Source organism: Engraulis encrasicolus, chromosome 1, assembly GCF_034702125.1.
Source record: "Engraulis encrasicolus isolate BLACKSEA-1 chromosome 1, IST_EnEncr_1.0, whole genome shotgun sequence".
NCBI lineage: Eukaryota > Metazoa > Chordata > Actinopteri > Clupeiformes > Engraulidae > Engraulis > Engraulis encrasicolus.
The window spans coordinates 28401590-28425784 of NC_085857.1; the positions used below are offsets into that span (position 1 = coordinate 28401590).

A 24195-nucleotide genomic window follows, 5' to 3' on the forward strand; every position below is an offset into this window, starting at 1 on the left:
CCTGGCAAATTGCCAGTCATTGTCATTCTTCACTCGTAGCACAATAACCATAACCGGCAGCCGTGAGAAAAGAAGAAAAGACATTGATGGTGTCACGTTTTTTGCAGTTTTGTTCTTTTCATTTCACCTACCATTTAAACTGGCAGACCTGATCTGTCACTCTCATTTTGTCCCACTGAAAAACACATGGAAAAGCTGGCACACACACCACTCACGCGCACACACACACACACACACACACACACACACACACACACACACACACACACACACACACACACACACACACACACACACACACACACACACACACACACACACACGCTGGCACACACACCACTCACGCGCACACACACACACACACACACACACACACACACACACACACACACACACACACACACACACACACACACACACACACACACACACACACACACACACACACACACACACACAGGAAAGCCGACAGGGGGGACAAAGGGGTCCCAAATTGGGTTTCCATTACATTGTATGTACTGGATGGGGCCCTTTCAGATGACTTTGTCCTGGGCCCAGCGAAAGCTGTCAGTGCCCCTGCACACACACACACACACACACACACACACACACACACACACACACACACACACACACACACACACACACACACACACACACACACACACACACACACACACACACACACACACACACACACACATTTTCCTACTTTTTGCTGTTATGTACAGTACGTCTTACTGTTGACTGTTGACTTCAATTGTCTTTAGTGTCTCAGGTTTCATTGTTCGTCATTGAGTGTTGTTGTCTCTGTTTTTTGCCACTGTTACAACAATAGAGAGTGTTTAGAGAGTGTTTCCCACAGACCCAGTAGCTAGGACTGGATTGGGGCCAAAAAGCTACTCACATTTTTGGCGTAAACTGGCCCCTCAAACAAGCTGTTTTCGTGCTACTATCCTGCTTGAGTCAGTCCACTGTATGATGAAGATGATGAACCAATGGCTTGCCCCTGTGGGACAGTCAATTACAAAAAAAACATTGTAAATAAAAATAAACAAACAACAAAAAACAAGGCACATGGTTCCTTTCCGCCACACTTAAAAAATGTGTTGTTAATATTCCAGAGTTAACTTAGTACATAATTCCAGAATGGGTATCCATAACACTGCGGAGAGTCAAATTACTCTAACAGTGGAGTCAGAAGTCAGTGTGAGTGTAATTTCAACTCTCACCAATTCTGCTCCACAAGTGCCATAAGTGCTTAATTTTTTCATATTCTGGTGTTTACATTGAGCAAAAATAACACTGTTTTTGAGTGGGATCAAATGTTATTTGAAATGGTGTTAATTTAAACTCTTTTAAGAGTTAAAATACCATTGGTATTTTTACTGTAATGTTGAAAACTGTAAGGTATCCTCCGCACTCCTGTTTTTCACTCTCTGGTGTGTCACGGGAGTTAGTGAGAATGAGACTCACCGAAGCATCTCGGATGAGAATCATTTTAGTGTTTTATTGTAGTGTTTTTTATTTTTTCTTCAAGGCAAATAGACTTTAGTCGTTAGCATGTCTTCATAAGTGTCAACATTCATTCAAAGCATGAAAATGTCAGTCTGGCACTACTCTACACAAAACAACAAACATTAAAACAGTAAAATAATCCAGTGTTAATTCAACACTTCGAGTCACTCTAAGCCCTTATAGTGTATTTAGTCCCATAGTACTCCCATAGTGGTCCCATACAGTACTTGAATTGTTGAATTAACACTGTATTTCTTACTGTGTGATGAGTGACTCTCTTCCATAATGTTTAAATGTGTGGTGATTTTGACCAAATATCTGAAAGACTTTCAAGATGTCACTGTGATGGAGTGTGGATTTGTTCTAACTATCAGGCCAACAACGAGCCTTGCTCTTTGGAGTAGTGGTCAGGGCCCAAGTTAGGCACCCCAATAGACCCCCCAATAGGCCTCGGTTAGAGTCCATGACAGGATAACTTTACTGCCTTTTGCTACAAAAAGTGCCAGAAATGGGATGGCTGCCTTGAGGCCATGGCCGTAACTACCATTGAGGACAGAGGTCAAGTCCTCTGTATTTTTCTCCAGTAATGTGAAATTTATCTATGATGAAAATTGATATATGATCAACAATTACAAATTCAGTCTGTAACACTTTACTTTATTGATCGCTAATAAGGTGGTAATTTCATGTTAATTTCATAGTTATTTCATAGTTATTTCAGGGTAATAACTGTTTGTTTTTAGTAACAACAGCAAAATAACCATACAGTTTCCAGTGCATTGTGATGGCACCCTGATGACTCGCAGCACGGTGACACTTTGTTCACACACACACACACACACACACACACACACACACACACACACACACACACACACACACACACACACACACACACACACACACACACACACACACACACACACACACACACACAGTGCTTTAAACACCAGAGCATTAAAACCGAGCACCACAACTCTCTTGACTTCCCTGACAGATTTGACACTCTCTCTCACACGCACACACACACGCACACGCGCGCGCACACACACACACACACACACACACACACACACTGCTCTGGAAACTGTATGGTTATTTTGCTGTTGTTACTAAAAACAAACAGTTATTATCCTGAAATAACTATGAAATAACTATGAAATTAACACAAAATTACCACCTTATTAGCGATCCGTAAAGTAAAGTGTTACCATTCAGTCTGTATATGACACCCCCATTTATGCTCAAGGCAGTGATTAATTAAAACAAACTAAAGAGTTTGACTGAAGTATTTGAAGCATTCTAAATACAGTATACAGTGCAGCACACAGTATTTGACCCCGGTATTTGAAAATGTCTGGTTACGGCCCTGCTTGAGTCCATCAGAGGAGCTCCCAGCTGTGTTACATATGGATAGATCGTGTGGATTTAATGGATGCAATATGGATTGTGGGGCATCCTGGATGGAGGGTGTGTACGTACGCGAGGCACACCAAGAGTGTGTGACGTGTACGTGTCCGCGCCAATGAAACGGAGGCCAGTATGATGGAGTGACCATCAGGGTGGTGGCTCATGGGTGTGCTCTGATTGTAATACCAATGAGCCTGGCTCTTTGGTGCATCAGTCAGAACCCCAGTTTGGGACCCCAGAAGGTCAGGGTTTTTGTCCCGGCTGCCTGGGGCAACTCTACTCCTTTTTGCTACAATGTGCTCTGTCATGGCACCACGTTGTGTGATGGAGTGGCCATCACAAAGGTTGTGGGTGCACTCTGACTGTCACCCCAACAAGCCTGGCTCTTTGGTCAAGTGGTCAGAGCCCCAGAGACCGATTTTGGTACCCCACATGGTCTGGTTTCAAGTCCAGGGTGAGGCAACTCTACTTGCTTTTCCTACACACAAAGACATGCACACTCTGTGACCCTTTGTTGCAGATTGTTGTTACGCGCAGTACGTCTTAGTGTTGACTTCTGTATTTGTCTTTAGTGTCAGGTTTCATTGTTCGTCATTGAGTGTTGGTGTCTGAGCTATTTTTGCCACTGTCACAAGAATGTACTGTATGTGTATTTGCATACAATATGTGCAGCTGATGATGTGTGTGTGTGTGTGTGTGTGTGTGTGTGTGTGTGTGTGTGTGTGTGTGTGTGTGTGTGTGTGTGTGTGTGTGTGTGTGTGTGTGTGTGTGTGTGTGTGTGTGTGTGTGCGTGTGTGTGTGTGCGTGTGTGTGTGTGTGTGTGTGTGAGAGAGAGAGAGTGTCAAAGCTGTCAGGGAAGTCAAGAGAGTGTGGTGCTCGGTTTTAATGCTCTGGTGCTGCGTCACAGAAAACAGTATAGCAGGACTGAATAAAAGGTACACAGCAAAATTTGTAGTGTTGATTCAACATTTTGAGAGCAAGACCAACTGTGAGGGTTCAATTCAACTCCCTCAGTGTTGAGGTAACACTGCAACATTTACTGTGTGGAAAAGAGGTTCTTGCATGTTTGCACAGCTGTTGTAGCAAGTCTGAGTTTTTTTGTCACAAGAATAGAATTGTCATTGTCACAAGGATAGAATAGTTTTCCCATGGATCAAGTTAGCATTGTGTTTCTCTGAAACCATGAAAATGCCAGGGCAATGCAAGTGCATGGCCGTATTTAGGCTACCATTAAGGACAGAGGTCATGTCGTCAGTATTTTTTTCAGTAATGTAAAATTTATCTATGATGAAAATCGATATCAACAATGATAAATTCAGTCTGTATACGCCACCCCCATTTATCCTCAAGGTAGTGATTAATGAAAACAAACGTAAGAGTTTGAAGTGTTTGAAGCCTTCTAAATGGACAGTATGCAGTACAACACGCAGTATTTGGCCTCGATACTTGAAAATGTCTGGTACGGCCCAGTGTAAGTGTTGAACTGTATTTGTATATGCCCCTATTGATATGTTCTGTTTGCATCTGTTGACCTCGCAAGGCTGCATGCCCACCCGGCCCACTGTATGGAATTTGAACTCTCAGAAAAGAGGCCATCGCATTTTGTTTTGCCTCTATAAAAAATACCAACTGCCTCAGAATTCCGAGTTAGTTTAAATCCTTATTGTAGGCCTAAGTTGTGTGAAGTTTGAATTGCAACTTTGAGTTCAAACAACACAACTCCTTTAGCTTTCGCTTTCGCACAACTTACAATAAAGATTTAAATTAACTTGGAATTCTGAGGCAGCTGGTAAACTATGATGCTGCCATTGCAGTGTATAGGAGAATAAAATTAAATATATCATGACTTATCACTGATATCATTTTTCACAGTGTACCTACTTATGTAGCCTGGTTTTACCAGACCACATTAATTACTTAATTAATTACTACGTAGTTCATTTTAGGTCTGGGTCCTCGGTGCCCTGGAACACTTGGGCGGGAGGAGTGAGCTCAGCTCTGGTTTGAAATGAGCTCTGATCAATCGCTGACAGTTGATGTTCATGACGCATGTTATTATGCTCCCAAGCGTGTTCGCTTATTGGCCGATTATTGTCTGAAAACCGACTGAAAACCCTCACCAGAGAAGCGTAACCAGAGCATTCATGGACTCAAAATGAATCCAAAATGAATTCAAAAGGAAGCCTGTCAGGCTACTACTTACTTAACCCCCCTCTCTGTGGGTGAGAATAAAATAACCATCTAGGAAGGGAAAGGGGGGGAAGGAACTCCTTAAATCTGTCTGGAAATAGTCCGAGTAGCAAATGTTTTTTGTGGTTGCTGTGAAACAAATGGCTGTGTGAGTACGAAACTATGGGAGTATACTTAAGTGGGCCGTCTTTGGCAAGCGCTTAGGGTGCTGTCAGGCTTGTAGCCCAATAGTTGAAAGTTGGATTACCAACCCACCAGGTATATGGGGAGAGTAATTAACCAGTATACTCCCCCATCCTTCTCCATGACTGATAATGATACTCTCCCGCCACACTGCTCCTTTGGGGCGGCGCCGTTTGGGGCTGCACCTTTTTCACAGATGAGGCATAAATGCAGTTTAATTGTGTGCAGTGAGCACTGTGTGCTGTGGAGTGTTGTGTCACAATGGTAATGGGAGTTTCCCAGTTGGGCTTTCACTTTCAGAAGTGTGCACTACAAGAGTACTGGGAATAGGCGGGGAGATGGGTCTGAAAGACCGGAGAAAGATTGGAGAGCCAGACTAAAGGAGCAAACTTGAACAATGTGAAAATCTGTGGCAGTACTTTCTATACAGGGGTTTCTCATAAGCAAACATTTGGACTATGTGTCCAACTGAGGATGCCTCTGATTCCTCTGATTGTTTGGAAACTGCTGCCACTGAAAAGATGTGCTCACATGATTGGCTGCTTAGCATGTATCACCTCCTCAGAGAGTGGATGTTTGTAAATGAGAAACCCATATAGTACAGTATATGTCCCCATAGCACTTTCACTGTTTTTTTTAGAAATACCTTGGGCAATACCAAATTGTTACTTAATGAAACAATGCTATAGCAACATAAGCACAAACCAAAACAACTCATAAGCTTAACCTGTCAGTAAAGTAAAGAAAAACATATTTTAAATTAGAACATTTCAGAGAACTTAAGTTGGAAACTGAGGCTAAGGGAAACATAGACTTGTGGGATAGAAAAAGCACTTCTGTGGGCCCGTCTTGTAAAGCACGTCTGTGGATAACAAAAATAAATTCCGCAACACCAGTCTGGTTTTCTTTTTCATATGATGTTTCAGGCAGCAAAAGAAATGGGAGCCTGCTGTTACGGACTTTGGTTTTGTTGTTTCAGTTGACTGCTACAGCACCCATTTGAGACATTTTGTCTTATTTTAGGAAAGCAGTTCTGTTAACCCATCACAGACTTTGGGCCAAATCTGGCAAACTACCACAGATTTCATGCTTCAAAAGCCATAATCCTTGCACAGAATTCTGTGAGTTCATGGGGCACCAGAAACTCTATTTCCTGACCATGGGACCAAGTCGCAAAAAAATTGGAATGGAAGTGAACAGGGCAAGTCATGGTGGATTTGTGGTGCATGTTAAAGGTGCACTGTGTAATAGTTTTAGTTGTTTATTTCCACAATTCATTGGTGCCCATTCACTAATGTTACATTTTTCATGAATACTTACCACCACCAGCAAATTGTAAGTATTCATTATGACTGGGAAATTTGCGCTTTACATGAAAAGGGGGATATTCTCCATGGTCCGCCATTTTAAATTTTCAGAAATAGGCATTTTTAGCTGAAATACTTACTGTACTTTGGTCATACTAGTAAATATTAGTTTATTTATTAGTAAATATTCATGAAAAGATCAAATTTGGCAGTAGACAGTAGACAATTTCACTGACCAGTGTAGTTGCAATACCTACTCTCGCCACCATCTTACACAGTGCACCTTTAAAGATTCAGATTGACGTTGTAAGACCACTCATTTCAAGCCCAGTAAAAATAAAATAGACTTCCCAGGCCCCATGAGGTGAAAGCAAAGGGTGGCGGCCTAGATACACTATTGTAGTTTTGGCTCCAACCCCCTGCAATGACATGATTGGTAATTAGACAGGAAGATAACGAGAGGGTTTGAGGGTTTGCATAGTTTGCTTTAAAGTTCTTCATGTTTGTCATAGTTTTGGTCGTACTTTCTGTTTTTCAAGTTTTTCTGGTTGTTCCAGTGTGACTATAGAATAGTTAGCATTGTTTAGTTTTGGAAGACGTGTTACATACTGCAGTATGCCACGTTATCATGTTACATTACATATACAGTGCAGTACCATACATGTACAGTTCTTCGGACGTGGATTGTGGTGGAACAAAATTGTGTGTGTGTGTGTGTGTGTGTGTGTGTGTGTGTGTGTGTGTGTGTGTGTGTGTGTGTGTGTGTGTGTGTGTGTGTGTGTGTGTGTGTGTGTGTGTGTGTGTGTGTGTGTGTGCTTGTGCATGTGTGCTTGTGCATGTGTGTGCGCGCGTGCGCAGGCACACATGCGAGCATACATGTACAACTTTGTGTAACGATTTTGTGCTGTTACATAGGCTATGTCAAATGTCACCATGTTCCTATTTCTACTTCTACTTTTTTGGTTTGTGTTTTCTTTTTCCTTGTGTGTTGTCTGATGTAATCAGTGAGGCCCTGTGACATTTTGTGCTGTAATGTATTTACAAATGTCACCACCATCATCATTTATTTTTGTACTTTGTTCGTATGAGCTAACTTCTTATGTTATCACATGTCCTCTGTATTTTTGTGCAGTATGTTCATGTTTCCATTTGTGTCTGTTTTCTGTTTCTGTGTGTGTGCGTGCATGTGTGTGTGTGTGTGTGTGTGTGTGTGTGTGTGTGTGTGTGTGTGTGTGTGTGTGTGTGTGTGTGTGTGTGTGTGTGTGTGTGTGTGTGTGTGTGTGTGTGTGTGTGTGTGTGTGTGTGTGTGTGTGTGTGTGTGTGTGTGTGTTGTCCAGTATAACCAGTAAGGCCTGATGAGAAGGGTCTCTTTAGTGCCTTCATGAAACCCCAGCACGTCTTCCTCCTCCTGTATTGGGTATCACAATCAGGTCAGTCTGAACACACAAGTCTCATTCAGGGTTGCCAGGTGAGGCTGATTACAAAAGTTATTGCAAAACTAAGTCTTATTTGAGGCCCTATTTGGGTAGGTCAGTAGATAAATCCTGCTCGTGTATTGGGTCTCACACTCACGTGAGTCTGTACACACAACACTCTGTAAACATACTGACACACATTCATCTTTATGCCTGACTGTACACATGTAGACATGTTTACCCCTGCTTACAGTACAAACTTCGTGTTGGCTTATGTGGTAGGATTTGTTCGACCTATATATTGACATTGCTTATTTGCTAATGGCTTTTGTCTCCTCCTAGGTGTCGTGTGGGTAGAAGCACATAAGTAAGTCATTTCTTTCACACATGTAATGTCATTTCAATGCCATAGAGGCTTTACAGATAAAAATATAATAAGTAAGCCCTTTGTGTGGAAGGGGCGGCAGGGGGGCCTATTCACTCTTGGTTGAAAACACTCAACTACATCATAACCAGAGATTCTTTAAGTATAGAGATATGCCAACATAATAGGTTTCTATGGGCACCTAACGCGACCAGGTTCCGGTCTGCCTAAAGGGCCGTGTCATAATGCTCCTACAATGAATAGAACAGTCCTTAGGTCTGCCTAGGTCTGCCTAAGGGGGGCCATAATAGAACCAGGAAACAATGGGCCAATGGAACCTCTCTCTCTCTACTCTCTCTGTTATAACAACATTGATATGACAATACCAAGAGTAACAGTGTAATGGAGGCCAACTAGCAGAGTGTGATGTGGGACGTTAGTAATCCTCCCTCCTGAAGACTCAATACAGTGCGGTAGCATTGGGCTATCAGACCGGCCCTTTACCTCAGCAGTCTCATACTGTGCCTCCCATTCCCAAACCTATGTAGTTGACGAGGTGGCAGATTCGTGCGGGAACACCTCCGTCACAACAGCTTAAGACTTGGTCATCAAATTTTTGGTGACAATAACAGCACAATTCACATACCGTACAAGGTACCACAGAACAGTACCACAGTTATATTATATTCATCACTGTGTTTCACAAATTAGTTTTGATCATAATCCACAGGCCCACACAGCAGTTGTAGATGACCTGTCATTATATTCATCACTGTATGACACAATGACACAAAAAGCTCATAATCCACACATGCTGCACATACAGTACAATAGGTGTGGCATGAAAGGTTAACTTGCCTCTGGAATATTAAAGAGAGAAAAGAGCATTACTCTCCTATTGTTTAAAAGCAGTCATGTGATTTTATTTTCAAAGAACTGCAGGAGACATGCTGCACACTCTTCTCAACATTCTTTCTCTGTTCTCCTCAGTTCTATTAATGTTCTCAGTTCTAAGTACATACATTTGACAAATGCACATCCACTTGTACTTGTATCGTTGTATTAGCCTAAGTGTACCAAGAGTATGTTTTCAGAGTGAACGAAAAGTGTGTGGGGCCTAACCGCACAAATACGCCAAGCCCGATTTCAGCGATTCCAGCAACTGAAGTAATTTACTTTGTATTGAGTCGCTGGCGAGAGAAGAGACAAAAGCGATTCAGGCAACTAGAGGCCATTGGAACGACTTGAGCATCAGTTGGTAGTTAGACTTGAGCGAATATTATGCAAAGGAGCTATGATGCGATTCGGCGACAGCCACCACAGCCAATAGGAATGTCGGAACGCTTGCATTCTGCTTTTAACGGACACACTATGTCGCTTCTATCGCTCGTATCGCTCTTGCTAACAGTGCAGCGATTCTCTGTCGCTTAATCTTGTCACTGCTGCTGTATTCGCTTTGGGAGTTGGTCTTTCACTCTAGGGGTTGTAGGTTTGAATCCCACCCTCTGCCTACACTTCCCTTGAGCAAGGCACCGAACCCCACATTACTCCAGGGTCTATAACCTATACATGGGTACCTAAATATTTGTTTTCTCTTGACTGCGCGAAACTATCTGCGCACAACTCAACCTGATTGTTGGAAACCGCTGTCGGTCAAAAAAATAGCTCATGTGGTTGGCTGCCAGTGTCTTGCCCCTCCTCGCAACATTGTGTTGATAAACACGGCGAACCCCTGGGAAAAAATAGCTAATTCGCTTTGGATAAAAGTGTCAGCTAAGTATAATGTAATGGAATGTAATGTAATGTGATGTAGTGTGAATTAAGTGTGTGTTTTCCCCTTGTCACAGTGGTACCTGCAGTGCTAGCAGCAGTAACAGCTCATCCCAACAGTGTGGACATGTAAGTATCATGCTATTCAAAATATGCTAACCACCCTGTTTGTTCACAAAACCTTTTTTTTCACCTTTTTTTTCTCTTTTAACATTTTTATAGCATGACTGATGACACGCACACACGCAAGCACACACACACACACACACACACACACACACACACACACACACACACACACACACACACACACACACACACACACACACACACACACACACACACACACACACACACACACACACACACACACACACACACACTCAGCACACTCAGCACACACACACACACACAAAATCAGCCCGAGGCAACAACATTCTTTTTTGTAGTTGTCCTTCTGCCTTATCTTCATTCCTGGTGCTTTGTGAGAAGACTTGGGTGGATAATAAGATGGGTTTCCTTGGCAACCGGGTGCATTTCTGCTACATTGTACTACATTAGTTAGAAGTTCAGTGGTAATTCAGCACTTAGAGAGTGTTCCACTGACTGTACTGTAGTTGGTCCTTCTCTCTAGGTGTCGAATTTACATTCATAAATCAAGGACAGACGTTGGGGGCTGTCATTGATTACCATGATGTATTCTGGTAACCCAAGAGTAGCCTGCTTTGCCATGTGAATAAATAATAATAATGCACTTTATTTAGGCGCTTTATTCAATTATTCAAAACATGCAAGGACAGTATACAAAGATACACAACAGGAAAAACAAGACACGGTAAAAGCACAAAAAATGTTATACATAACATATCAAAATCGTAGTGAATAGGCCTATATTACGTTACTGAAACAAGTGGGTTTTCAATTATAGATTTGAACAAGGATAGAGAATTGATACTGCGGAAGGTTTTTAATGTAAACAAAGTCTGCCCCCATTAGAAAAGCCCAGATCTCGGAAAGGGTTGATCCGAAAAATGCAGCATCACTGGGTACTGACAAGTCAAGGGTAGCGTGAGCAACTCAACAGCATATTGAAATTGGCAGAAGTGCTCCTTTAACACTGTATTTACATACACTGTATGTAGGGGGCTGGCTCTGCTGCATTCCCAGTTTGCAGTGTACCGTCACAAAAAGTCCCACCATTGTCACACTCACACTCCCTCACTCTGTCTGGCGCCCTGTCATATGGGTGCATTCATGCACTGGGACCGAAAATGCGGCATGTACTTGATCCTGATTGGCTCAGTTCACTGTCTATATTGAAGATGGACCAATAGGATGCACCCTCTGAATTATAGGCTGGTGTCATGTCACAATGGCCCCTTCCATCTAGTAGATGAGTGATAGATATGTTTTGTCAACATCTGACTGATAGATATGCCTTGGCCTTTGTTTGTGTCCTCGGTGTTGCACCTCCCACATATTTGGCCATATAGCACACAGACTTTTTTCACATACAGTACACATTCAGTAGTGGTGAATAAGTAGACCAATAGGCTATCTGAAAACGGATATGATTCACCACATGTTTTTCTGACTCTTGTCCCATTTCACCTAATACAGTATACATTTGAATGAGGTGAACATCTGATAGGTGTGGCATCAAGCCCTGAGGAAAATGTGTTGGCTTTTTGGCTTTTTGGCGTCACTAGGAGGACATGCCCTGGCTCAGGGTTTCCCAAACTGGGGTGCGTGCACCCCTGGGGGTGCGTGGCCTGCCATTAGGGGGTGCGCGAGCTGAATAGAGCAATGGTGGATATGTGTGTTGTATATCTAGCATTAATGAATATTAATTTGTTCTTAATTTTATGGTGAATTGTATGCTGGAAGGGTCCATCTGAAGTGCAGTTTAACTCCTTGACTATTTGAAAAGAGGATTCCTCAAAACGACTGTGCATAATGTGCAGTGAATGCGCAGTAAATCCATACTTGCGTGGCCATCAGCACACCATAAATTTGCTTGGGGGGTGCGCGAACCACATTGAAATGTACAAGGGGGTGCGCAGGGAAAAAAGTTTGGGAACCACTGCCCTGGCAAATAAACTATACCTTTCTTTTTTGTATCTCCTTCAGGTATCGGACTCTACCTCCCAGTTCCTGCAGTGTGCAGGGGTTCCCTCCGGGCCCCTCGCCGACCGCCAGCACATGCACAACCTAGTACGACTGGTGGACGCCACCCTGGACGTCTACTCATTCATGGTGAGAGAGAGAGAGAGAGAGAGAGAGAGAGAGAGAGAGAGAGAGAGAAGCAGAGAGAGAGAGAGAGAGAGAGAGAGAGAGAGAGAGAGAGAGAGAGAGAGAGAGAGAGTGAGAGAGAGAGTGACAGAGAGAGAGAGAGAGAGAGAGAGAGAGAGAGAGAGAGAGAGAGAGAGAGAGAGAGAGAGAGAGAGAGAGAGAGAGAGAGATAGAGAGGCAGAGAGAGAGAGGCAGAGAGAGAGAGAGAGAGAGAGAGAGAGAGACAGACACACAGACAGACAGACAAAAGGATGCTGTGTAATAGTGATTCTGTTCCCTGTTCAACCCAGTTTCTCCAGTATTTTATTTCCTGTCCGGCCCACACACTTGCCGTCCCCACAGTGATTTTGTGTCCTATCTGCCCACTCTACCATGTTCATGATTATATTTCCTATCTTTCCCCTCCACTCTGGCCCATAATAATTCTATTTCCTGTCTTCTGTTCCCCCCCCCCAGAGGTCGGCTCTGAGCCAGGGCCCGGCACTGGAGCTGTCCGGTGGCATCCAGGTGACGCCGCTGGGCCTGGTGAGCGAGGCGGACGTGCTGAAGGTGTGGCTGGAGGTCAAGATGAAGCCCCTCCTCTCCTCCGTCTCACAGCAATTCCTGCGTTGCCTCGGCAACAAGAACCTCAGCTGCGAGGCCTACCACACGGTGTAAGTGGTGCATCACCTAGCCAGAGATTCTTTAAGTATAGAGATATGCCAACATAATAGGTTTCTATGGGCACCTAATGTGACCAGGTTCCGGTCTGCCTAAAGTGGCGTGTCATAATGCTCCTACCATTGAATAGAACAGTCCTCAGGTCTGCCTAGGTCTGCCTAAAGGGGGATCACCCCCCCCCGCCCAATAATAGAACCAGGAAACAATGGGCCAATGGAACCTCCCTCTCTCTACTCTCTCTGACCTAGCTCTAGGTCATTTAATTGGGGCTGTCTGAATGGTTGACCATTGGGCTAAGGGAGCAGGTTTTACGATGGATATTTTCTCTGCAAAAGCTCTACAGCAATGACTCACAAACTGTGGGCCCGGGCCCACTGGTGGGCCCTGAAGGTGTTCCAAATGGGCCTTGAAATCAATTTCTAAAAATCAAAATAATATTTTTGTGTGTGTTGTTGTTGATGTATTTGAGTTTTTTTGTTCATTTGGTGGGCCCTGAACCTTTGTGAACATTTTGAGTCAGCCCCAAGTTGAAAAAGGTTGGGAACCCCTGCTCTACTGAAATATCTGAAATGTTATCAAACAAGTGCAACTGCGCATTAAAAATCAACATTTCCTTGACCCTAAGGCCTTATTTATTTTAATAAATTAATTTGTTAAGTTATTTTTTTATATCCGTTAATACTTTTAGATCCCATTTACACAAAATGCGTATAAAAAATCCACATGGCATATGGCATCATTTGCCATGGGAACAATGACTCTTTTACATACATTACCAGTCAAACACAACCATATGTCCACTTAAAGCTCAGTTGGCTGAGGTGCCAGAGCGGTTTTACAACATACTTTTGACTTCACACATTCTTCCTCACACATTATAGCGACAATAGTCACATAATACTAATCAGAGACGTATGGCTCTGATACTAATCAGCCTACAGGGACCTCTACTGGTAGCCGTTTCACACTGCATGCCTTATACAATACATGACCTGGGCTGAATCTCAAATGGTGCACTTGTGCACTTCAGTGTCCTTGTTTCAGTGTGTATGCCGTATTAGTTACGCACTGAAACATAGTGCCTGAACTGCACAAGTGCGCCATTTGAGATCCAGCCATGATTCATGGCCTTCATGACAAAATGTGGGTCTCGATGGAATATTGTGATAAAAAAAATCTAAATCGTCCTCAACAGGGTGGAGGAGCTGAGTCATCACTTCTCTGGCATGGACTCTTTTCGGCAGAAATGGATCTACATGTTCTTCATGTACCCCTTCCTGTCTGACAACAGAACAGCAGGTATGAGAACACACACACGGACACACGCACACAAACACACACACACACACACACACACACACACACACACACACACACACACACACACACACACACACACACACACACACACACACACACACACACACACACACACACACACACACACACACACACACACACACACTTCACATTTTTGCTTGGAGGACTTTTGTGGAAGTTGTTTTATTTTCAGCAAATATCACAGTTAGCATTATTATGTATTATTATTTACTAGTTCCTTTGTGTGTTTCCTCTTTATCCAGGCTGCATGCACTTGAGTAACAGCAGTGAGGACTGGCTGATGAAGAACTTTGGCTCTTTCTCTGTCATGGCCACCATGAAGGACCTGTCATCACTTAACATGGTCTTCAGCGGGGTAAGAAGAATGTTGTTACCACCGTAACCCTCAGTCAGAGCCATGGAATTCAGAGTTCTGACAACAGGGGTACAAGAAATCGGTTGGTCACGTACACTCAAATACGATCACATAGGTTCACGTAGAGCCACACTCTTTGTGTAAAAATGGAACACACAGGTCAATGTGATAAGCCTAACTCTTACATCCATGATTCTGCCCATAGTTAGCTAGCTATGACATATTGGATAGGAATTTTGGGATAGCTACAAACACTACACCAGCACCCATTGACTACTTCGAGGTACAAGCCTAGCATCATGGAGGTTCTATCCCATTGGTCCGACTGCCCATTAGTCAGACACCCTATTAGTCCGACCACACACGTTAAAACTATGCCCAAACCTAACAATTCCTAACCCCAACCGTCAGTAAAGGCATGTTCTGTCAGTATACAATTGTTTTAGTGTCATAAGTTTATAAATATTCACTTTTAAGTTTACTGAAAAGTCAGAACTATGTCCAAACAACTCCTAACCCCAACCGTAAAGCGGAAAGGCATGTTTTTGTCTGAATAGACGTGCCCACATGTAGCCTAGCCTACTCCCTAGTAGTTGCGTGATGCTCCCGCATGGCTTATTGTCTGTCGGACTACTGGGCTGTTGGACCAATGGGCAGATCCCCACCATGGGTGGATAACCATAGCAGCTATCACTTACAGACTACCTAAAAAATGCTAGCACCTATTTAGCTATACCTGTCTTGCAACCTTCATGCCGTTACTCCTTCTCTCCCACTGTAGCTGGTCAACATGGTTACTGAGTCTTAATGTTAAGCTAAACTAAACTTTAAATAAGCCCCCCCCCCCCCCCCAAAAAAAAAACATGTTAAAGGGGTATGCCGCTATTTTGGGGCTTAATACAGTTAAAATCGTTGGCTGGGGTTTATAAAGGTGGTAAAGTGTCTTATTTTTCATGTTAAGCGTTGTCTTGCTTTAAGACAAGTTAAAAGAGGGAATATGTCGCTAAGCTAGTGACAGTCAATGGGTCCGTGTAGCATCAATGGATAGCTACCATCTTTGGCTACACATATACTATCTCAGAGGCCTGTTGCTTTCAAAGAGCCAGCACAATCCTCATCCCTCCTTCTTCTCCAGCTGGACGTGTTGCACCTGACCTGTTGACCATGTCTGAATCTCAATGTTATGGATAGCCATGTATCTACCAATCTTACCACCTTATCTAACCCTCTGTCTGTTTAACATTCCATATCATCCCCCTTTCTCTCTGTAGCTGGACGTGTTGCACCTGTTAACGCCGGAGCAGAGGGCAGAGCTGCTGCTTCAGCCTGGGGTGGCCGGGCTGGACCACGGAGTCCTGAGCCTGGTCTTCAACAACCTCCTAGAGCCCATCATGCCCCATGGCTCTCCTCGGCCCACACATCTCCCTCCCCCTGCTGCTACTGCCACTGCTATGACTCCATATGGCTCCTTCACTGGAAACCACACCACCACAACCACACAACCACATACCACTACAAAGGACCCTGCCAGAGAGGTGCGTGTGTGCACAGTAATAAGGGGACGGGGCGGGGTGCTATTGAATGTGTGTGTGTGTGTGTGTGTGTGTGTGTGTGTGTGTGTGTGTGTGTGTGTGTGTGTGGGTGTGTGTGTGTGTATGTGTGCGTGCGTGCGTGCACGTGTGTGTGTGTGTGTGTGCGTGTGTGTGAGCCTGTGAAACTTGAGTGACCTGTGAAAACCTGAATGATGTCAGCAGCATAATTCTTATTTTATTCTCCTTATACTGTATTGTCTCCTCTGTTTTTCTTGTTTTGTCTCTCATCCGTATACCAGGTGGCAGATGGGCTCATGACTTTCCTCCAGCCCGTCGGGAGCTTCGCCAGAGACTTTGTTGCCTTCACCAAAGAGGTACAGTAATATACGATTGCTGCCTTCACACCAATCTCTTTTTTTCAGTGCCTTGTTGTGAGAGACGAGAGAATGAGACGAGAAACAAGAGATACATTTCGGAAGCTTTATTTCTGAATGCAGACATTTTGTGTTTGGCGGTATGGCTCTGTTCGGAGGAAGTTCCCCGCCGGCTTCTCCATGAGCTCCATATGGAAGCCAATACAGGGAACAGCAGCATCCTCAGGTGGAGTGCCTTCCTTTTGGCTGGAAACGCAGAAGGAGGGGACAACGCCCCCTTAGGAGACCTAACTTGAGCACACACTCACAGTGGTTTTACATACAGTGTCCAATCTCGCCCTCCGACCCGTGCCTGCAGTTCACCTAGGGAGCGCTGTCGAGACAGCAGAGCCCATAAGGCTGACGCTAATAACTGACAATTGTGCTCGCTGTCGACTGAAACTTGACAATATTACTGTAAGTTCTGAGAAACCAATGTGGATTTAAATGAAATGTACAATAACCTGGGAGTTATGTCCTTCTGATTTCTTACAGCTTTGGCATTTATGAGTCAGGCTCCGCTAGCATCTTGCTAACAAAATTGCTTTACGGCCGTCGTGATCACAGCAATGCAACCGGCCGACCAATCCAAACGCAGTGTGTGAAGCCACTCGTGACGTCATATTGACGATAAAGACGTATTTTACAAAGATCCAGCGAGTTTAAACATTCAAACTAAGTGCTGTTTGAAAGGATAATTTATCCTGCCTTTGGGAAAAATAAAATGAAACGATGATACCAATTCTCTCCCAAAGCAATGGCAGCATCTGTGGTTGAGCTCCATGGGACCCCATTCATTTCAACAGCCTCTGCGCTCCTTGGCGCTCCTCTGCGCTGTCTGGATGGCGCCACTTAGTGGACAGTACCACCCGGAAAAAGTCGCGAGATTCCTCTCTCATACTACCCATAGACTAGCTTCGCGACGCCATCCTCTGTACTCCACCCAAAGATTTTGGCTCCGCACATCGTCTGGCAAAAGCCTCGAGCTCTGTTCTCTCAGTGTTTCGCCAATCAGCAAACAGTTGAGAGTGGTGACGTAGAACTCACCCGCGAGCTCCGTAACTGATTGGTTAAGGTAGCTATATTCACACTTTCGTTTTGTTATTTGTATGCTTTTGCGACGCTATAACGTAACAGGCATGCTAATAAAGCACAATATGGGTTTTAATTTGAGTTTGAAACTTCAATTAATTTAAATGATAGAGTAAGATCAGACCATCTCCCATCGTCCACGGAGACGGATTCCTCATGGCTTTTGCCAGACTGATTGACGGAGTCAACAGTCGGCTATTCGCCCAGGCTACCCATAGACCCTCTCTGACACACTTTTGCATTGGGTGGGCGGGTTTCGAAGCCTCTTTATTACTCCACCCTCTTTAACTATCGCAGGTTGCTCGATTTCTTGCATTACATCTGTGTCTTCATCTCTGCTCTTGCTTTACCTCAGTCGCACTATACGTTTATCACCATCATTAATTAATGGCAAAATTAATTTGGTAGGCTACAAAATACACCATATTGTCACAACACTAGTTAGCCAATACATGGCAGGACTGGTGCCAGGAGGGGTAATGGACATCATTAGGTGCACCTGGGTGGTGCATGGTATTTAAGGAGGTCTACTCCACACCACTAGGCACTCATTGGCTGTGTGTGCGGACGCACGGCCGTTCTCTTTCCTTACTCTCTCACTTTTCTCTTGTCTTTCTCCCCCTTTGTTCTTTGCCTCTAAAAAAATAAAAGAGAGCTATTTAATCTGTAACTCTTGGTGTTGTCTCCATTTTTATGTTGCGGTGCCTCCAACGGGCTGGGCCGTAACAACATTTATTGTATTTCCCTACAACTGTCCTCCATTTTGGTTGCCAACAATCCCTCTTCTGTTCTTCTCTCCCATTCAGCACCGACTCACTAGCCTGGTTCTCACTGCCGGTGCGTGTGTGTAGCTCTGGAGCCCCCTGGTGGAGCTACACTACACACGCACCATCGGTGAGAACCAGGCTACAAACTCACCACCATGAGGACTAAACTTATCATTCTTAATAATTAATATAACTTAATGTTGAACTTTCCCCCTTCTTTGCTCCTGTCCTCCCCCTGCAGTACAACCTCATCACAATGCAGACGATCACATTTTCTATCATTAAACCGTGTTTTTATAATTCATATTATATTTCAGAACAACCTCACCGAAATGCGTAGTGCCACTCTGATCCAGGCCATGATAAACTGGACCTTAGCAGAACTGGCTGCTCCCTACAAGAACCAAACCCAAACGGAGCAGAACCAGGTCTCCTTTGACCCCCTGGACATCAACGACTGGTTCCTGCATGCTGTGGTTCCAGTTCTGAGACGCTATCTGCCTCACGACCAGACGCAGATCCCGGAGAACATCACTGCAGTCTTCCACAGCCTATTGTAAGATCCCATAGAACTTCACTAGTGTTCCACAACCTATTGTAAGATCCCATAGAGCAATAAGTATTCTACAGCCTATTGTAAGATCCCATAGAGCAATAAATATTCTACAGCCTATTGTAAGATCCCATAGAACATTAAGTATTCTACAGCCTATTGTAACATACAGAGAGAACATTAGGCCTACTAGTGTTAAAATATAGAGAAGGCTCTTTTCCACTGCCAGTTTTCCAGTAGGCCTACAGCTCAACACAGTGCGCCTATGCCGCTACTTTTTGCTTTACAATTCAGCTGTGTCATGCCCAATTGAAAAGCAAAAAGTGGCGGCTGAGTCGCGCTGTGTCGAGCTGTACTAAAGGTCTATCAGTTGAAAAGAGCCTAGAGAGCCTAGAAAGTGTTCTACATTATGTTGTAAAAAGAGAAATTACAGTGTCCCACAGCATATTGGAGGATATACAGAGAGAGCATTACTAGTGTTGTACAGTAAGATAGAGAGAACATCAATAACATTATTCTCTACAGTCTCTATTGTAAAATACACACAGTGCAGTGCTCACTGCAGTGTCCACAGCCTATTGTAAGATACAGAGAACATGACTACTGTGTTCCAAAATATATTGTAAATTGGTTTAAAAATTATGCATAGTAGTTACAGAGCTGTATATAGAGATCTCTATGTACGGCTCTGAGTAGTTAGTTAATCTGCAATTTGGGTGAATGCCATGGTTTTACGTGTGTTTGTGTCATACTGATTTTATTTATATTCTTTTTTCCCTCAGTTATATCCAGACCGGTTTGGAGTCTGACTCTGAAGAGGCAGAAGAGGACGTTGATATCTGTAGACTGACCATTGATCAGAGGTCATGTGCTGTAAGTCTTCTTACGGTTCTCCTCCATCTAGTCCAGTTGGTGCTGTGTTCATATGAAAGAATGCATGTTGTGCTCCTAATAGTGGAAAGAGTAGACGTCCGCACACTGGTCGAAACGTTGTATGACCTGAATACATTTTCAAAGTGGAGCTACAGTGTGCAGACTTCTTCTCTTTCCACTATCAGAGGCGCCTTTGTCCTGCACCTGGCCTCAGAGAGGTGGGATGTGCACAGTCTTACTCTTCTTACTCAAGATTCTATGTTGTGCTCCCTCATGTGAGGTGGTAGTAGTGTGAAGAATGTGTGCCATTTTATTCAGGTCAAGCTATACAGTACTTCTCAAAATAATTCTTCTGCAAAAGTAAAATTTCCCAGAAAATGCTTTACTATTACTGTAAAATAACCGTAAAATGTTCCCCACGATACCTGTATTGTCATTCTTTCTCAAAGTACTCTGTAAAATTACTTATTACTGTAAAATTACAGAACATTTTCCATGACACCTTGGCTGTAAAAACACAGTGAGAAAAATGCTGTAAAATTACTGCACAATGCTGCCCAAAAATTACTGTAAAATTACTGTAAAGATTTTCGCCTAATAAATACTGTAAAATGACTATTTTCCCCAACATTTGTGTGTGTGTGTGTGTGTGTGTGTGTGTGTGTGTGTGTGTGTGTGTGTGTGTGTGTGTGTGTGTGTGTGTGTGTGTGTGTGTGTGTGTGTGTGTGTGTGTGTGTGTGTGTGTGTGTGTGTGTGTGTGTGTGCGCACGCACGCAGTTGACTGATGTGGTGGAGGAGGTAGCTCGTGTGATGCACTGTGCAGCGAAGACTAACCTGAGTCTGACTGAGGAGACCTTCCTGAAACTAGTGATGGAGCTCGCCTCTCCTCTAAACACTCTCATGCGGCAGCTCTCACAGACGGTATGAAGAAACTCTTCTCTTCTCTTCTCTTCTCTTCTCTTCTCTTCTCTTCTCTTCTCTTCTCTTCTCTTCTCTTCTCTTCTTTGCTCTTCTCTTCTCTTCTCTTCTCTTCTCTCCTTTGAATATTAAACTAGTGACAGAGTTCACCTGTTTTACTGATGGTTGTAAGATGCTAACAACCATGTGATCCACATGCAATATAATTGTAAAAAGCTTGAAATGGTCCTGATCCTGGACGTTCTATGTGTAGAACTTCAGTTCCCCTGATTCACCATACTCTGGCATCCTGGAGAATAATGTCCCGCTGACAGATTCCAAAGTTGTTAAATAATATTCTCTCTCTTGAACGTTTTACATTTCAGAACTTCAGTTCTCCTGACTCGCCGTTCGCTGACGTCCTGGAGAAGTTTGTCGCAGGTCCCCTGACGCAGGAGAACCACGGAGACGTGTCCTTCATCAAGCTCTGGTTCCAGATCAGGCTGAGACCTCTACTGCCCTCCATCACGCCAGAGTACCTGTCCTGCCTCAGTGGAAAGCCCTTCACCTGCGAAGTCTACCAAGAACTGTAGGTTCATGACTGATATCTACACCATATTCAAATATGTTATGGTTCTAACGACTACATACTATTCATCATTGTTAAATATTTTGAATTCAGGTACATTGGGCCACTTTTTTTGTTTGTTTGTTTTGCATATAAGCGAATAGCCCAAAGTCGCCCAATTTACCTGAATTCACCCCCCTAGCAATACAGTAAAATATGTCATGTCGTTTAGTGTGCCCAGACTGTAACTGACATATATTACAGGAAGGCAGTTCTTTGTCACCATCGGAGAATACGTCTCCAACAAGTATGATGTGCCTTTTGGAGTTGCTCAGGGTAGTTGCTTGGGCCCTCTCCTCTTCTCTCTCTATATGTTGCCCCTGGGCTCCATCATCAGAGAGCACAATGTAAACATGTGAAATATTTTAATGTACAAACAACGATAAAAAAAGAGATTTTTAGTTGTTTATTTCCAGAATTCATGCTGCCTATTCACTAATGTTACCTTTTTATGAATTCTTACCACCATCATCAAATTCTACACCATGACTATCTAGAGGATGGGAAGAGGCCTTCATTCTGAATGAGGTCCTAACTAAAATGAATGTCTTAACTAAAAGACACATATAGGCCCTATGATATAATCTCTGTTATCTTTGGTTTTGTCTGGCAGTGTGAAGGCCCTGGGTGAGCACATGGACGACATGCATGAGGGAGGATCTGAGATGGTGCTGCAGCACTTCCTCATTCCCTACCTGGCCAACCCCAACAGCACAGGTGGGCTCACAACACATCCCTGTAGCATGCAATATGGGGACAAATACATCACAACACATCCCTATAGCATGCAATATGGGGACAAATACATCACAACACATCCCTATAGCATGCAATATGGGGACAAATACATCACAACACATCCCTCTAGCATGCAATATGGGGACAAATACATCACAACACATCCCTCTAGCATGCAATATGGGGACAAATACATCACAACACATCCCTCTAGCATGCAATATGGGGACAAATATACAGTATACATCACAACACATCCCTATAGCATGCAATATGGGGACAAATACATCACAACACATCCCTCTAGCATGCAATATGGGGACAAATACATCACAACACATACCTGTAGCATGCAATATGGGGACAAATACATCACAACACATCCCTGTAGCATGCAATATGGGGACAAATACATCACAACACTTCCCTATAGCATGCAATATGGGCACAGACATCACATAGGCTAATTACATACCTGTCCAACGCCAATAGCACAGGTAGTTTTTATTTTCACCCACACACAGTTTACATCACAAAACACCCCTTAGCATGCAATACAGGGACAAATATCACATACAGTATATAAAGCGTTTTAAACATTTAACTAAGATATCCTCTGGTTTCTTCTGTTAAAAAAAGAAACAATTGTGCCGGAGACGGAATACTTAAGCAGTAGATCATGTTTTGAATTAATATTATTGCTGTAAATTGAATAATATTGTAAATGTATAACGATTACATAAACTGATTAATTAATTGATACTGTAATTAAATATATGTAATGCTGATATGAATTATTGTCATATCCCTCTGTCCCTGCCTACAGAGCTGGGCTGCCTATCTATAATAATATTGTAATAAAGTAATACGTGCTATAGAATTTGATAATTTCCCTCTGATCTCTCTCTGTAGAGCCGGGATGTGTGGCATCCTCCCATGACAGTGCTGATTGGATGATGAAGAACATGGGCCGCTTCTTCCCAATGGCGACACTGATGGAGGTGTACGGCATCAATCAGAACTTCTCTGCTGTAAGTCCTTAAGGGTAGTTTATGTCATAACTGACCAGGGCTAGTGCATGGTCATTTGATACAGTCAGGGCCGTTGACAACTTTGGTCGAGCACGAGACAAAGTAATCTGAAAGGGCCCCCCACCAAATACATGCAGTACAATGAGGATCCAGTTCTGCCCCTCCATTTTCCCTGGGTATGGCAGTGCAAATTTTACCTCCATGCTAGAAGTTAACATTGAGTCCTATGAGACCAGCTCGCAGCTAGCTGGTCTCATAGGACTCAATGTTAAATGTTAGCTTGGAGGTAAAATGTGCACTGCCATAACTAGAAAGTGGTTGGAAGTACAGGAGAACGCTAAAAGCCTATTACTTAACTCAAGGGGAGGCTTATTAATAAGCTTATTTCCAAAAATGGGACAGTAACACTTTAAAAACAAAGTCATACAATGTTTATGACATTGACATAATGTTTATGACACATTCATGACTGCATACGTATGACGCCGGCGTCAAGTGTTACGAAGAAGCAGTATATCCTCCTGTACCTCACAATCTAGTGAGGTCAAACAGGATGGAGTTAATGCAAGTAATGAAAGGTGGATCACCGGACCAACTTAGCCATGGATGTTTACATTTTAGCTCATGGTGGCTCATGTCCTATCCTGACTAACGTGTGTGTGTGTGTGTGTGTGTGTGTGTGTGTGTGTGTGTGTGTGTGTGTGTGCGTGTGTGTGTGTGTTCGTGTGCGTGTGTGTGTGTGTGTGTGTGTGTGTGTGTGTGTGTGTGTGTGTGTGTGTGTGTGTGTGTGTGTGCGTGCGTGCGTGCGCGTGCGTGCGTGCGTGCGTGCGTGCGTGCGTGCGTGCGTGCGTGCGTGCGTGCGTGTG

The 24195-nt window shown here is 43.6% G+C and overlaps 1 protein-coding gene across 1 annotated transcript in view; it reads left to right on the forward strand.

The window, feature by feature from the left end:
- LOC134456870 (uncharacterized) overlaps nucleotides 1–24195 on the forward strand; it is a 123745-nt gene that overhangs the window by 8445 nt on the left and 91105 nt on the right. Inside the window, exons 2-16 of the mRNA XM_063208480.1 lie at nucleotides 7946–8038; nucleotides 8366–8390; nucleotides 10235–10286; nucleotides 12288–12413; nucleotides 12906–13102; nucleotides 14305–14408; nucleotides 14693–14805; nucleotides 16077–16340; nucleotides 16637–16711; nucleotides 18927–19165; nucleotides 19945–20035; nucleotides 20813–20956; nucleotides 21319–21521; nucleotides 22174–22277; nucleotides 23211–23329. Of these exons, the coding sequence (XP_063064550.1) occupies nucleotides 7990–8038; nucleotides 8366–8390; nucleotides 10235–10286; nucleotides 12288–12413; nucleotides 12906–13102; nucleotides 14305–14408; nucleotides 14693–14805; nucleotides 16077–16340; nucleotides 16637–16711; nucleotides 18927–19165; nucleotides 19945–20035; nucleotides 20813–20956; nucleotides 21319–21521; nucleotides 22174–22277; nucleotides 23211–23329 (1905 nt within the window). The 5' untranslated portion in view covers nucleotides 7946–7989. The remainder of the gene's footprint in view (nucleotides 1–7945; nucleotides 8039–8365; nucleotides 8391–10234; nucleotides 10287–12287; nucleotides 12414–12905; nucleotides 13103–14304; nucleotides 14409–14692; nucleotides 14806–16076; nucleotides 16341–16636; nucleotides 16712–18926; nucleotides 19166–19944; nucleotides 20036–20812; nucleotides 20957–21318; nucleotides 21522–22173; nucleotides 22278–23210; nucleotides 23330–24195) is intronic.